This window comes from Mastigoproctus giganteus, chromosome 8 (genome assembly GCF_048544385.1).
Source record: "Mastigoproctus giganteus isolate SK-2022 chromosome 8, ASM4854438v1, whole genome shotgun sequence".
NCBI lineage: Eukaryota > Metazoa > Arthropoda > Arachnida > Uropygi > Thelyphonidae > Mastigoproctus > Mastigoproctus giganteus.
In genome coordinates, this window is record NC_143582.1 from 1,097,540 (window position 1) to 1,113,676 (window position 16,137).

At 40.2% G+C, this 16,137-nt stretch overlaps 1 protein-coding gene across 2 annotated transcripts in view; it reads left to right on the forward strand.

Annotated features, from left to right (window-relative positions):
• The first annotated feature begins 11,199 nt into the window (after window positions 1-11,199).
• Window positions 11,200-16,137, forward strand: part of LOC150081190 (uncharacterized) — a 42,296-nt gene continuing 37,358 nt past the window's right edge. The window contains exons 1-3 of one of the 2 annotated variants that reach the window (XM_090379002.1): window positions 11,200-11,237; window positions 11,555-11,729; window positions 13,654-13,711. In XM_090379002.1, coding sequence (XP_090235128.1) covers window positions 11,721-11,729; window positions 13,654-13,711 — 67 coding nt within the window. In that variant the 5' untranslated portion in view covers window positions 11,200-11,237; window positions 11,555-11,720. Of the gene's footprint in view, window positions 11,238-11,498; window positions 11,730-13,653; window positions 13,712-16,137 lie in introns of those variants that run through there. The other variant, XM_090379003.1, reaches the window with a different exon arrangement.

Below are 16,137 nucleotides of genomic sequence, written 5' to 3' on the forward strand. Positions count from 1 at the left end.
ATAGACGTACTGTTTCTGCTGCATGCCTCTTCTACAGATACTTCCATGGGCACTGTTTTTCTGAATTGGCTTCTATAATTCCCGCTCTCTCTCTTTCAAAACAGTCCGAAGCCAACATCCATTTACTGTCCAACTTCAAACTCACAGAACCAACTTTTCATCTTCCTCGTTTATTCATTCAACTGCCGTTTTCTGGAACAACCTTCCTTCATACTGTAAGATCTAAAATTTTACAAAAATAATATTTTATAAAAAGTGAGATCAATTTAAAGTAAAGCTTAGGAAATAGCAATATGGGACAGCAAACATTCCCAGTCACTAATATGTTATCGCAAAGGATTAAAATTAGACAAGGTTAAATTATAGAAAGGGAGCGGTAAACAAATGCTAATGGCAATGAAGGGGTCCGTTTCGGTTCTCAGTGCGCAGAACAACCACAACAACGGGAACGGTAGCAGCGACTACTGGCGAGCATGTGTGAATAATTAAGGCTCTGAAAGAACAAAGGGCAGTAGACTGAATATTGTCGGGGACATTCCTTTGATCGGTGACACCTAAAAAAGACACAAGTAGTAAATACGGGTCAAAATTGCTCGGATTAGAAATTAAACTGGCGTCTGGCTGTCGGCGATGGCAAGTTTGGTAGATCGTGTAAAATAAATCCGCTAAGTTTAACCAGGGGTGGCGAAGATAGTGGTGAACTTCAAAGCAGCGGACTGCCTGGGAAAATTTACAAATTTATTAAAATGAGCTCAGAAGGGACAGCTTGAGAAAGTTTAAATGCGCGAATGGGGAAGAATGAAAGTTTGATAAAAAGAAGAAGATTGGTTAAAGCTGAAAAATAAGGCGGACCTGAATTACGAGGGGCGTTGCTGAATTCAGAGAAACAAAAAGAGAGTGCGCGCAGTCAAGAGGGCACACAGTTGAGAATTTGGGAGTGTTTTGCGAAGATGAGTTAGAAGACAGACAGTTGAGAATTAGGGGGGGGGGGTGCTTTGCGAAAATGAGTTAGTGGGACACAGTGTTGTTTTTGAGAATGCTGGTGGGAAAATGAGATAGAGACAGAACCCCGAGTTGAGTTATGTGGGTGTTGATGGAAATGAGTTAGGACGGAGATAAAGTTGAGATTCTTGGTGCTTGGGAAAATGAGATAGTACAGAGAACCGACAGTTGAGATCTTGTGGGTGTTTATGAAAATGGGTTAGTGGGATTCTAAGTTGAGTTTTTTTTTGGTGCTAGGGAAAATGAAATAGTCAGCGGACACAGCAGTCGAGATTTTCGTCGATATAAGTAAAATGAATTAGTAACATGGACAGTTGAGGGTTCTGTTGTGGTAGGAAATATGTGTCAGTTAACAGTTCAGTGTTTGGTCGTGGTGGGAAAAGAGAAGGGTAGCGCCCTGGGAAGTTTTCTTCTTAAAAAGGTTCTTAATAGGGGGAGCGGAAAAACGAGGGTAGCACCCTATGAGTTTATCCTTGTGAAAGGTTTTAATAAGGTGGAGAGAAAGGGTTTGTGAGCTTCGAAAGAGTTTTTTTTTAAAAAGATGGAGCAAAGTCGTAGGCGGAGGAGTAACTCGATGAGAAGGAGCAGAAACCGAAGAATTAGTAGCTCAATGAAAGGGAGTGAAAACTAGGAATTAGTAGCTTGATAAAGAAGGAAACAGCGAATGGAAGTAGCCCGCATAAGGTGGAGAACGACGGAGTATATTCATACCGCTGAGTGCCAGTCCAGTCCAATCCAGATGGAACAGTGAGTTCAGCAGAGTACCAGAATTGTGACCCGCACGAAAATTCCGCTAGAAGTCCGGAGATGAATGCCCTTGACATATGATGATGATGCCAGTCCCAACAAGGAGCTGAAGCCCCCAAAACATAGGAGCTCGATTCGAAGAATTAAGTAAGTGACTACCACAGAGTATTCTCATTTCCCCCTAAGGACTGTAGGAACCCTAATAGCAGATTAGTGGAAGTTTAGAAAGATACGGTGAGATATATATATGTACAAATATACACATAATGTAAAGATAAGTTAGATAATAATTGTAATTTGACAGGTATAACTACATAAATTGAGGAAGGAACTAAAGGGGAGGATACGGGTGTTTAATGATAATAATGACTTTGATTATTGAATAATTAGACATATGTAGAAAGGCAAAGGAGAGAAATTGGATATTTGTTATTAGTTATTGTCTAACATATATATATATATATATATATATATATATATATATATATATATATATATAAATGTGATATATTTTGGAAGGGAAGGGTAGAGAAATACAGAGTAAGAGATAGCCTTCTAAATGTAGCTGGGACAAGCATTAGTCCAGAAATTTATATCAAATATATGATTTATCCTGATTAGAGAAGTTTCTGATATTATAATCCCCAAGACAAAAAGGGGCAGTAAATAAATCAGAAGAGCGAAATTCATAAATCAGTTTACAGAGTAAGAATTTGATTTAAAAAAGGGTGTTAACTAAACCTCTTAAGTATTTATGGATCACGTGTAAAGAAGAAGAAATTATAGCAGTTTTCTGTAATGATATTGATTGTGTTGTATAGAAAGGGATAACCTTGCTAGAGTAAAACCAATGTACGTGTATAACTGATGCTACATAGGCAAATTTGGATAATAATAGAATGTGCCTGAGAGTTGATAATTTTTTGTTGTATATATAAGTGTAAATAAACTATGTTATGTTATATATTAATGTGTGTGTTGTTTGTCATTCTTGAACTCTCAGCCTGTCCGAAGGGAATTATAAATAATTGAGAAGTTCCCTTGAATCTGGAATTCTCCTGTGAAGCAAAGTCAGATGCGTAAGTGGGGGAAATAAGTTAAAGTGGACAAACACATATAAGAGAACAAAACAAAATAAGAATAAGAAAGAAAGAATATTAAACCAAATATTAAATAAGTGATTATACACTAAATTTGTAGTTCTTTAATCTTATAAATTCCACCCTCCACAATATGTATTTCCTGAAAATTACAATCTACAGAAGTTCAAGTCCAATGTCAACAAGTAACTTCTTTTAACTTTTCAACCTTCAACCTATGCACAGTAATAAGTACTGTAGGTGCTAAAAAAAAATAGTATGGAAAACATATTTATTAAACATGATATAATGTAAGATAGTAAAATAATTATAAGGAATTGTGGGAGATGTGGTTTCTTTCTTTGGCAATCTTTACTTTTTATTTAATTTGATTTTACTTTATTGTTTATTATTAGTTATATTTTGCAGTTTACAATAATGTACCTATCATGTAAATCTAAGCAGACGCCATTATAGAATTTTTAGTGCGAACCCCCTGGAACACTTTCTTGAACCCCCAGGGGTTTGCGAACCAACGGTTGGGAATCGCTGCTCTATCATCTCAAGAAAGGAGTATCTACCAAAATTATGGACATTGAGAGTAATCTTGTTATGACCTGAAGAAAGAAAAGTTGAATCTTTGGGCAAAGTTCAATGAGATTTGGGAGGCCAGATGGCTGGAAAGTGAGGCTGGAAAAACTACAAAGATATTTATTGGAAATACTATGTTTGCACCAAACAAGAAGAGGATGGCATGGTTCTATCCTTCAATGACTACCTCTTTCATTATAACTGATCAAGGGTCATAAATGAAAAACTTTTTAACTTTCGATTGGTGGCCAGTCTTTTCTGCTTCTGTGCAGAAAGAGAAGATTGGCGTCACGTGCTGTTTTATTGCCCAGCCTATGAAGAAGAAAGGGCTGGTTTATTTAGTTCCTTCCCTAGTGTCAATGAAGATAATGCTTTTGTTATTGTTGAGAAAACAATTTGAAGCTCTACAGAGATTTTCTCGTAAAGTGTTTAAGACGAGATTGATTTTGTGGGTTTGTGGGTGTGTGACCCACAAACTGCCTTAGATGACCTGAAATGAAATATTGTTTACTGGTTATTGTGGCCGAGTACATGTATTGTCACGACTTTTGACCAGCATTTACTCGCTGAGTCGGATGATTTTAAACCTTTGTAAGATCCACTTAATATTTGTTGAATTATACGGTGTTATTATATAAAATTATTTAATTTTGTCTCAATTTTAAAATATTTATTGTCAGTTCTAACTGTATGTATTTGTATGTTGACTAATGATAACATCTAGGCCTGGTTATTCTGCTGGCTCTTCTACTTGGGGATGTTTCTTCTGAACTTCAAGCGGTGGTTTCCAATCTTTTTTTAATAACGGTTCCCCTAAGTAATTTATTTTATTTTGCGGCACCTCTACTTGATTTCTACTTGTTAGATCTGATTCTCTCTCTCTCTCTCTGTATATATATAAAATATCAAAAAATATAAATATAAATGTGATTACAATAATATAATAATATAATATAATTGTAAAAACCACATTTCATAATAGAAATGATATGTATGTAATAATTTTATTTTTTATGTATATAGGGGTAATAAGTAAACATCTATTATAGATCACCCCAAAATTAAAAAGATTCTGAACACCTCTTTATAATGAATTAAATAAATTAATTAATTAAAAAAAAAAGTTTAATTAACTTAAACCCAAATTACGTGGCACCCCTGCAATGTTGTTGCGGCACCCCGGTTTTCTTCACCGAATTTCTGTAGGAACTACAGAAATTCGGTGAAGAAAATTTGATAAAACGCCTTAATCTCACACCCTTTCAGATCATGAATTGGAGGGATTTTAGGTGCCACCCAAAACAAGAAATCTATATGCACGTGCCCTCCCTTATGACAAAATAAATCTGAACAAAAGCTATTTTGCGTGAAGACACCGTTGAAGTGATAACTTTTCTTTCTTATCTTAGATTAAAAAAAAAAAAGTATTTGCAAAACGCGGACTGGGGGTCGACATTATCAGCGGGTGGCACACATTTGTCGTCTCCGCCGTAGCCGTTTAACACGGCTACGGAGAACCATTGCTTCCGAAACGGGCGACATAATCTTTGTAACTCTGTCGAGCAATAATTAGGAAGGAAGAGAGATTTCAAGTCCTTAAGGGATTTACTCCCCCACACACACAGACAACTCACAGCTGAGCTCTGCCAAATAGTAGGGTGCTGATTGCACAACGAGTTGCACGGTGCAATCACTTCCCGGTTGCAGGAAAGTCACGTCATGTGACAAAAGACACCGGAGGAAAAAATATCCCCCTCCCTCTACCCCCTCCCCTCCTCTCCCCTCCCAAAGAAAATCGAGTGTTCGCAGCCAACCACGAATTGAAAAGGTAAACATGCTGTGTTCTTTAAGGGGAAAGTTTAAGGGTGATCCCTCCTGCAGGTTTTAGTTCTTTCGTAATTTGGACAAGGGTGATTAGAGGTGGGTGATGCTTCTCCCCATTTAACTCGGTATTGTCTGTTTGGTAAACGATTTTAATCATTCCGAACTTATTTTAAATTAAAAAATGTTTCTGAAAAATATCTCTTCGTCTTTCCAATAATTTAAGTCCAAACACTTAAAATCGCTCTTCCAATCATAAACGGTAAAAGAAACAATTTTTATTGGATTCCAACGGGTGTTCATAACCCGGCCTCTCCTAGCAACGTGCACTTCGATCGAATTTTATTGACCTTCTGCGATTCGTCGGCGTTTGTGGAGTGAACTCCGTTTTCGGAGGTGCGTCTGAACAGGGGGAAGTTTCCGAGGGGACAGCGATAAAGGGAAAAGGGGGAAATACAGCGCAACCGAAAGAACACCGAGCTTCATCGATCAAATCGTTGTTGGACAGAGACAACAGCGACGGGACTGGATTCGTCCTTCATTTGGACACGGTTCTGATCAAGCATCGGCTCGGCTTCAATTTCTTTTCTTTTCTTTTTGGGGATGCCGAAATACTCGCTTTTCTTCGTTCTTTGCTGGACGCGTTTCGATTAGACCGTGGGGGAAGGGGGCGATGAACGGAGGCCGGAAGGGGGGTTGTGCAGGAATTCTATTAATAAAGTTATTATTATTATTATTATTATTATTATTAATAATAATAATGCCGTCCCGGGGTGGTTTCCTTATGGAAATAAACAGATAATAATAATAATAATAATAATAATAATAATAATAATTTCACTTCAGAAAATGAATTCTTCGCTGCCGAAACCTCCCCAATACGATTTATGGTTTGTATCTCAACTAGACGGAACTTGAAACCCATCTGGCGGTATTCGCTGAACACCGCCAGATGGGTTTCCAGATGGGTAACAACCCTCGGGGTTTTCTTTTTGGTTTAACAGACACGACAGAGAGAGAGAGAGAGAGAGGTTTCTCTTCGGGCAATGAAGGGGATGTTCGTGCATCTGTATTGGCGTATCTTGAGGTTTTGCGACGCTCTCAACAAGCAACACCAGTCGGCGGTGCACCCAGAAATTTTGTTGTTGGCATTGGGAGGGGGAGGGGGAAGGGGAGGGAGGGTTTTCCTTCGTCCCACATCGGTTGCTTTTACATGCGTAATCATGTGACAGTGCACTTACATAATAAAAACCAAAATGTTCTTGTGGAATTTATCCACCCCCCCTCCCAATGGATTTGCCCTAAACGCACGCACAATCCACATTACCGCTAGTACGAACTCCGCGATATTAAAGAGCAGGTCAAGAGCCTTCTGGGGGGAGGTTTTTCTAGGTCTTTATAATTTATTATATTTATTTTAACCCCTTTTTTATATGTCCTCCCTTATATTTATTCTTACCTAATGAAGGAACTTTACAATTCCCTACTTTGCAATCTGACTCGTATGTCTCGTATCAGGAGCTTTCAGGTTCTAAAGGGGTTTCTATATTATTATGTTCCTCCATTGGGTTGGGCTGTATGTTCAAAATGACTACTTCAATATAGTACGTAGAACACTTCCGTATGATACCCTCCAGAAATTAAAACGAAAAAATCGACAACTTACCGGTACATTAGAGAAAAATATAAATAATTAAATTCAAATCAATTTAACACAATGTACCGGTAAGTTGTCGATTTTTTCGTTTTTTTTCCGTTTTAATTTCTGGAGGGTATCATACGGAAATGTTCTACGTACTATATTGAGGTAAACTCCTCTTATTATTTGTACTGATATTATTATCAACGTATAACATATTGAGTATTACAGCTCTGATTCATACTATCTGTTCAAAATGACTAAACAAAGACTTCGTTTAAAATATAACAAAATTTCATTAAATATATTAACATAAATGCAATAGTTCGATGATCCAGTACATATTATAATTGGCATTGTTCTGTTATTTTACAAGCATAAAATGGTTGGTTAAGATTAATTTTTTCCATTAACAACATCTTTCTTATGCCACTGTTTTTATACATTACTTAGCAAAACATTCTCTGTGTAAATAATGTTTTATTCTAATAGATCGGGCTTGTCTCTCACATTCCAATCTTCCCCTTTTAACAATAAGATCTCTCTGTTAGCAACATTAAGGGTAATTTCTTTCTAATTAGATTATTGATCTTTTCTAATACATTAGCATTCATCTTTTAAATCAATATTTACATCTCAATCTCTAAATTATGCTAGCAACCTTACTTCTGACTTGTCAGCTTACGACAGTTCAGTGTGTCACATAAATAAATATAACACTCTTTCTGAATTATCCCACATCCAAACTGTTACCTTACTTTACGTCACTCAAGAAAATTGTCTACATCTATGAATCTTCCTCTCTTTACCCTTCCTTATCTTGGGAACCTTATCTTAACTGCACATTTTTTTAAGTACAAGTCTCTTATTATATATGTTATAATGTCCCCCTTATGATTCCTAACCCTTCTTTAGAGTACTAGAATTTACGAGTGAATACTCATCTTAATTCGACACTTACTTCTGATACTGAACAGGATCTCTTGTTAGGGCCGTCCGTTTCTCAATGGGCTGTAATCTACGTCTGGTTGGGCATCACTGAGTCTCTTAGGAATTTATGGGCTGGTCTTCGATACTGCTACTTAGCCTTCGGTTCAGCTACTTTGGCGGACTCGGGATTACAAATTTACCTTCTCAGTTCACTTTTCTGCACTGCCTTTGCATGACGGACTAGGGTTATTTCTCTCCTTACACAACACTTATTTGCACTAACCACTTTCACGCCCTTCCGATAACGGACTAGGCTTATTTCTCTCTACTTTATTTCTTCCATCACCAAACAAATGACCAACTACACAAATGTTCTCTTCTTTCATAAAACTTATCTAACCTTTCTTAACTTACTGACTGCACTTAAACTTATCTAACCCTTCTCTACTACATCTTAACTTTGTCAGAACTTTCTCAACTGGCTGACAGGACAGGACAGGTGGCTACCCGCGCTCTTCCTTTTTGTTTTCCGAATTTGTGTAACGCCCTTTTGTGTTGGCCCATCTTCGCACAGAAATTGAACCACTCGTACATCAATATTTAAATTTACATCCCGACTATTCGCTACTGTGGGTTTCCCATGCTATGTCCATCCCCACTAGATTCAACCTCAAATTTTAACATCACTATTCCTTTCCCAGGCCGTCTGTTCTCTTTTGAAGTCGGCCGAGTCACAGACACCCCTTACTACTTCACATCTACCCTAAATTTCTGCGGAACAAGCTATTGCAGACAACCAGACGCTAGCCCTATCGTTTTGGACACGGTAGTAGTCGTGTGCTCACCTCCTGTTTGTCTTCCGAGTCTCTGATCAAAGGGACGCTCCGACTAATTCGGCTCACCTTTCTATTGTTCTACTGGTGGCTCTGCTACCCATTTTAGACCTTCACATTTCTTTACGGACTTAAAGCTGAGTGTTTATCTATCTGTTGGGAGAAATTTCGCGCAGTAATTCCCACGACTCTCCCTTCCCTTCGATTAGCCCTCACCTTAATTTAATCTCCCCCCCTCCCCATTTTTAACGATCCACTTTATTCAATTTATTTGATTCGTTATATTTTATTTTACAATATAACTGTTCCTGACGTATCCTTTCTTATTAAAAATCTCAGTTTCGGAACGACGATCTGTTATCTTTATATACAAATACTTGTAAGATTTTATATCTTACAGAACATGCGTCTCAAACCTTTCAGGTTGTTGATGATCTCTCAGTACCCTGTTCAGTTCCTCTCTCTCTCCTAGGATTGAACATTCATCGCAAAGGATGGACGATCCATCACCATCTATGCGGACTCCTACTAGAGAGGGACCCCTCTGGACGGGACTCTTTCTCACATGTGCGTCGCAACAACTGGACCACATGACCACAGCAGCTCTACTCCAACATGCTGCCTGGCATTCTGAACTAGGCACCCTAGCTCAGTTCACTTTTAAAACCACGTCCCTAGACAGGGAGGGGGAAGAGATGGTCCTCTCTCTTATCCCTTCCCCTGCCTCCCCCTTATTCGCCTGATGGGGCTTGCTCCACTGACACTCCTGGGATCGCCTTCACTTTCGTACTCAGAATTCTACCTGTTCCCCCCCTACCTGTTCAGTCTCCCCCAACTGTACCTTTACCGACCGACCGTGAATGTCCCAACTGCAAGCTGCTAAACTTCAATATGAAAAATTAATCTCTGGCCTCAACAGTGTTCTGTTTCACATGACTAGTACGCGGAGATGGGGGAAAGCCCCTGGTGCCGTTTGACACGATTACACTTACCCTGTTCAGTCCTGCTTACCAGTCTTGTTTGAGGAACCTGTGTGGTTTTAGCTGTCTGCGTGGGTAGCACGGTGGTATCGTCACCGTCGTCCCCACACCGGGTGGAAAAGGCGCGGTTTCGAAACCCGGTCCTTTTCCACCCGGTGTAGGATACGAAAGGCCTGGGATTCGAACCCGGGTGGAAAAGGCCCTGGTTTGAATCCCGGGCCTTTTCCACCCGGTGACGCTAGTAATGTAAGGAACTTTAGTGGGCTTTTTCACTCCGAGGCTGAGTTAGTCGGTCTCAGGCGTAGATAGCTAGGTTTTCACGCCCAAAAAATGGGTTTTTTTCGTCCAGCAGAACAGCCAAATCGACCAGAGAACGCACCCAATTTACAGACAGGATAAATATATGGGTAGATGTAATCACAGGGGACCATATTATCGTAATTTTTTGTGTGTGCGTGCGGTTTTAGTTAATTCATTGCTGGGGAATCTCGGGACGTGTGTTTTCTCTTGCATCGGTCACCCGCATGGTTGCAATCTGCAAATTGGAAGGATTTATGCTTGAGGAGCACGGGGGTACCCATTGATTGTTAGTTAATTCTGGATCGCAATGCTCTATTTGTTCTAGGCTCATCCGGTTGCCATCACCTGAGATATTATGACCAAAACTATCTTTGGTCTGTGGAGGACAAGATGGCTGAATTGCTGGTACCCAGTTAACACCTGTCGCTGCTTGTTGTGGAGTGTCGGTTAGGAACAGTTCTCCCACCTTATCCTGCTTTCTGGTAGTTTGGGATTTCTGAGGACTCAATGCAGTGTTGTGGCTGATCTCTGCCAGAGACATGAAAAGGGCCCCATTTGGAGAACCACACCTCAAGTGAGGTTGGGAGTTGGTTATCACCCCTTCTCCCGGTTAGATCACATTCCTTCGTGTTTGTTTTCAAGCAGAGAATTCTGGGAAGACGAGCAACGTAAATTGGAGAGGACCTTCCACAAAGCCCCCATCTGACCTGCCTTTACCCGTTGTTCCCATATTTTCAAATCGTCTTCGATTAATCACTCACGTGCGGGAGGTGGTAAGCGGGAAACAAATGGACGGAACCCTTTCGCTATCCCGCTCTCTTTCCTCGAGGTAGGGAGGAGAAGGAGGAGGGGAATACGACAGAGAGACGGCGTAGCAGAACAGGGTCAAGGTGAGGATGAGTGAGCACCTCTTTCGCCATCGATGACGTCACCAACTGCGTTTTGTTTTCGAACAGAATCTCGGAAAATCCGTCAGACAGGGGACGAGTTACTTGGGTCTCTTCGAGGTGTCGGATGGCGGACTGTGTCGGAAATGAGAGGCCTGGAGAGCACGTGCGGGTAAACGATATTAGAAGAAAACAGTTTGCACGCCTTATCGCACATCTGTCCGCAGACAGGAACGCGTGAATGACCTCGCTCGAAGGTGACTGAGGACGGATGAAGTAGGACACACCCACTGGGCATCCTGTCCGGTCCCCTTTCGAATAGCCGCCCCACCCAAAGGAGAACGTTTTTAAAACTTGGGTCGGCGTACTGATTGGGTCACGTGACGAACGCAAGACGCCATGCGTAGCAACGAAACCCCGTTGATGAGGTAAGCACACCTGACCTTCGCCGTTCTGTCTGTTCCACGTGTGTGGTATTTTCGCCTCCCGACAGACACGAACAGGAACTATGCGGAAAAACAGTCTCCATGGCAACCGTTAGGCAATCGGACGAATTTACATAATTTCAGCACATTCCCCATTCCCGCGCAATGATGATTTGGCAGCCCACGTGATCCAGGAACGCGATTTTTCCATTATTTTCCTTATGCGCGTGCGTGCCGAACATGCATTGCTGCGCCACTGCGTCTTTGATACTTCGTCACGCGTTTCAAGCTAACAGAACGCTTTCTTTCTTTCTGAGCAGCCATCGTCTGACATACCGACGTGCAGACGTCACAACAGCACCGCTTGAAACCGCGTGAGTACCCTACTCCTGCAGCTAGTCGCCTAGTGTTCCTTTGGAAGCTGGTTGCTATGGATACGACGCTCACTTTCGAGCAGCTCCGTCCAGTGATAGCGGACTGAAGAAGATGTCAAAGGTAAGAAACGCTCTGTGGATTCGTACATGTGTGTATTCGCTGTTGAGCACCGCAGTCCAGTCTGGAATCAAACTATTTCGATCTCCTAAGAGGAAGATCGAAACTGCTTTTGAATTTGCATCCTCTTTCTAAACCCGTTTTTAAATTTCTCGGATGAATTCCGATCCTACCGGAACTGGGTGACCCCGAGTTCATAAGTTGGTCAATTTGTGTCAATCCCAATTGCGGGATTCGCTCTTTCAAACTTCAGCCTACTGGACTGAGGTCGCTGCGGATGGATTTTCATCCCGCAAACGAACAACAGCGAATGTTCGGTACCAAATTGATTGGACAATACATTAATAGATGTCTCACACCCTTACCACTAATACATGCCTCAGAAATCTGGTCCTCTGCATCTACCTCTCGATGTAATAAATTTCTGTCAATGGAATATTGGATTCTGTGGTGGCTGAACCGTCTGGGAGGGAACCCCTTCACAATCTCGAAATCCATTCTCCTAGTCAACCTAGGCATGACCTCCTGGAAGCTAATTGTCCTCAAAAAAATCTGTCAACGCTTACCAAGCTGCTAACTCGCCATATTGATGCCCCATCAATAAAAGATATCATCGTACCAACAAGAGGAAGAAATAGAAGCCACCCCCACTTAGGATGAAGCTATCAAACTTGGGCTCCCTAAAAGGATTGTTCCCATGTAACACCACTGAACACTTCAACACCTTCTCCATTGATCCGATAAAGTTTGAAGTCAACAAAACCTACAGAAGCCAAATTATAGACCAAATCTGGACTAAATCACCAGGATTGCCAATCCTTGAATTCAGTTCACCCATCTGGAATCCTCACACAAAGACTTTAACTAACAAAATTGAAGCAGTCCAAAAAAACTTTGTCCGTTACCTTACGTACCGCAATCCTCTATTCTATCACTCAGTGTATTATGAATCGCTGTGTGATTACTTTCATCTAAGGCCTCTGTGCACCAGACGAGTTACTGCTGACATCGCCCTTCTAGCCAAAGTAATCACTGGAATTTATGAAGCATCTGATATCCTGAGTAAAATAAACTTCAATGCTCCCTGTAGACAAGTCAGGAACCTTACACCGTTTCGCCTTGACTCTGCCAACACGGACTTAATGAAGTTCAGTCCACTGAACAGAATCAGCAAATCAGCAAATGACTCTCGCATTGACTTCTTTGACAACTCCCAATCACTGATGAACTCCATCCACAAGTTTGCCTCTTCACTTAAACTGCAAAGTGACTAGCTCACATCTAATTATTGTAGCTTATTATTTGTTATATTATTTTTCTATTCTCTAACGGATTAATTATTACTTGTTTTACCGGTAACTTAACTTAATACAATCCTCTTTTGTACATATGCTTTATTGTTTGAATTTGTATCAATGTTTATCGTCCTGTAGGATTTCACATTATTGTTATTATGTTTATTGATCTGATCTCAGATACACTCTTCATGGTTACCTGTTGTGTATCTTGCTATTAATAAAATAAAAATAAAAATAAAATTGCTGTGAAAATTGAGCAGTTTTTATTAGAAATTTGATGATATGCCCAAATAAAATGCAATAATGTAATGAATAAATAAATCTGTTATGTTAGTTACTGATAAAGAAGTCAACCTCTTCAATTATCAAGATCTATGTTAATTCAAAGGGAATACATTTATTAAATGTATATATCTATTTAATAGTTATTATTATACAATAATTATATTGTAAAGATCAGAAAATTTGTACAAAAGTGTGTAATGTATATTTTAAAATTTCTGTACAGCCTCCTAGCCCACCTGCTGTACAGGGGGGGAACCTTCTGTTAATAAACTGATAGTAAGTAAGTAAACTGAATGTAGGAGAATCCGTTGGACAGGAGTCAAGAACGCATTTTTCTTTTTCAGGAAAGCGTCAATGCCTTGGCGGGATGGTCCTGTCTGCTGGTCGCCTTCTTCACCCTGGGTAAGTCCTCTCCGAAGAAATGTTTCTTAAATGTTCATTGTCAAACTTTCCTTTTGCAATAATTACTTCTTTCTTAAATGTCACGCCATCAATCTGCGCGAGCACCAAATCTTAAATTTCGACGATTAACGAGCGTTGAATGGATTTGTGCAGGAAGAGTTTCAAGACAGTGACTCTTCAGAGAGCGAGTCGACTCCGAGTGCTTTCGAAGTGCAAATAGTCAATAAGATGATAGATCGGGGGGGGGGGGCGCAATATTTAGTCAATTTGCGTGAACTGGAAGACATGGTCTTGCAAATGGATTTCACGCAGTGGAAGTGGGTTAGGCCGGAGCGCATTCAAGGAATGAGAGCGACACGGCGTGGTCACGTTGGAAAAGATTACATTTTTAGACAGGGGATATTCAGGGATATTCATGTGTTGTTGTGGCGGATCCCAGGGTTTCCCCCCATAAGCCGCTATTGTACCTCTTGTGTTGAAGCTTATGCCAAGACCGGCCAATTGTATGTAGTGTGTTGGACGTGTAAGTGTTATGATGTGTTCTGTTGCTATGTTATCGGCCGGAGCCTGGCTCTTAGCAGATAAGAAGCAGTAACACCTGGTCACTACGTCTCACCCCCCATCCCCGCCACGTGGAGGCGGCCAGGATCAATTATCTCCTGCTGGGCAAGCCCAGGGCATAACACCTGAGAGTGCCCGAAAAAGAGAATGAAGTGGAAAAAGAGGAATACAGAGGGAGAAGTTTGGGATCTGGGAAGGTAAATAGATAGAATAGAGGAGAATCAACAGAGGGACTCTCCAATAGTTAGAAGTGAGAAGAAGTAAAGCAAGAATAAATTAGGAAGAAGTGGAGAAGTGGACTAACTTCTCTAACCATGGGAAACCATCCCATGGAAAATTCCATCCTAGAAACTAGGATCAGCGAAACATCTTAATATACAGTTTGCCTAACCCCTTGTAGGCAGAAAGTCTTCAGTTGTTGAAAAAATAATTGATCTTCTAAAAAAAAACGCAGTGAAAGCAAATTCCACGAATTCTGAAAAGCTCCACAGAAAGACACTATGTGCAATATGTACAATATCTTCTTCTTCAGGAACACAGCAGAATATACACTATGTACAGATTCGTCCAATGTAATGCCATAACCTGGCCCAATAAATAAAATGTTTCAGGGTTAATGCAAAAGTAATATACATGTCCAAATCCTAGATGAGATCACATTAGGCAGGGTTCAAAATTATGTTTTAAAACGTTCTTGCCTAAATACAATTTGTGTGTGGTATTCACTCACAAAGAAATATTAATTCCAAAAACTATGAAACGCTAAAGGCCAAATAGCATCTCGATGAGTACAGCAAAATTCCTTATACAGTAAATACCTATTATGCTGAAAACAGTTCCACATCAAGAACAAGTCTATTATAAAATCCAGGAAAGTATAGTGTAGCACTTTATGATACTAATCAGTTGCAAATATAGAATCCAATCAAAAATGAGAGATATTTCTTTCCTAATCCAATAAAGGATCCAAGAAATCACAGGAACAGTAAAACTAGGACCTAATTTCGTTTCTTCTTTTAAATGCACGAGAAGCAAACACATTCATAGCATTAAAAGCTGTCTGGGACTCAACCAGAATTTTATTGTTGCTGGAGTCCAAGTTAGGAACTACACTAAGTAGGTCACGTCGAAGATCGTTATAATAATGACATTGATGAAGAATATGGTTAACAGTTTCTTCCTGGCCACACAAACAAGATGTTGTTGGTGAAAGTCCCAGTTTGTGAAGTTTACTATTTATACTTCCGTGGCCAGTTAAAATAAACATACCATATAAGCCCGGCGAAAACCACTTTAACTCCTCCTTTTTAATTTCACTTGCTACAGGCAGAAAGACCCTTGTGACTGCACCAATATCAGATGAAGACCACTCTTGCTGCCATTTTGCAATAAAAATTTGCCTTAATCTTGTCTTCTCAGTCTTAATGGGAGCACTTAGATCTAATTGGACGTTATCATAGGTCGATGGTATTTTCTTCAAAAGGTGATACTTAAGGTAGCGGTACTGAACTTCAAAATGGACAGGTAGTTTCCCAAGCAAAACCTGAAGAGCCATGGTGGAGGTAGTTCGACAAGCTCTTGACATGGTCAGGAGGGCAGCCCTCTGTGCTTGTAACAGTTGCTTTACTACAGCAACTTTATTAGCTCTAAAGCCCCATGCACCAGCTCCATAAGAAATTATCGACAAAAACACACAATTATAGTGAAGTCGTAAGGTTTGGCCTCTAAGACCCCAGTCTTGTCTTGTTATCTGTTTAATTCGGCTCAGGAACAATTTAGCCTTTTCTTTCACATACTGAACATGTGGTAGGAAACTGAGATCATCATCAATATAAATGCCTAGGTATTTGGTCTTCGATAAGTAC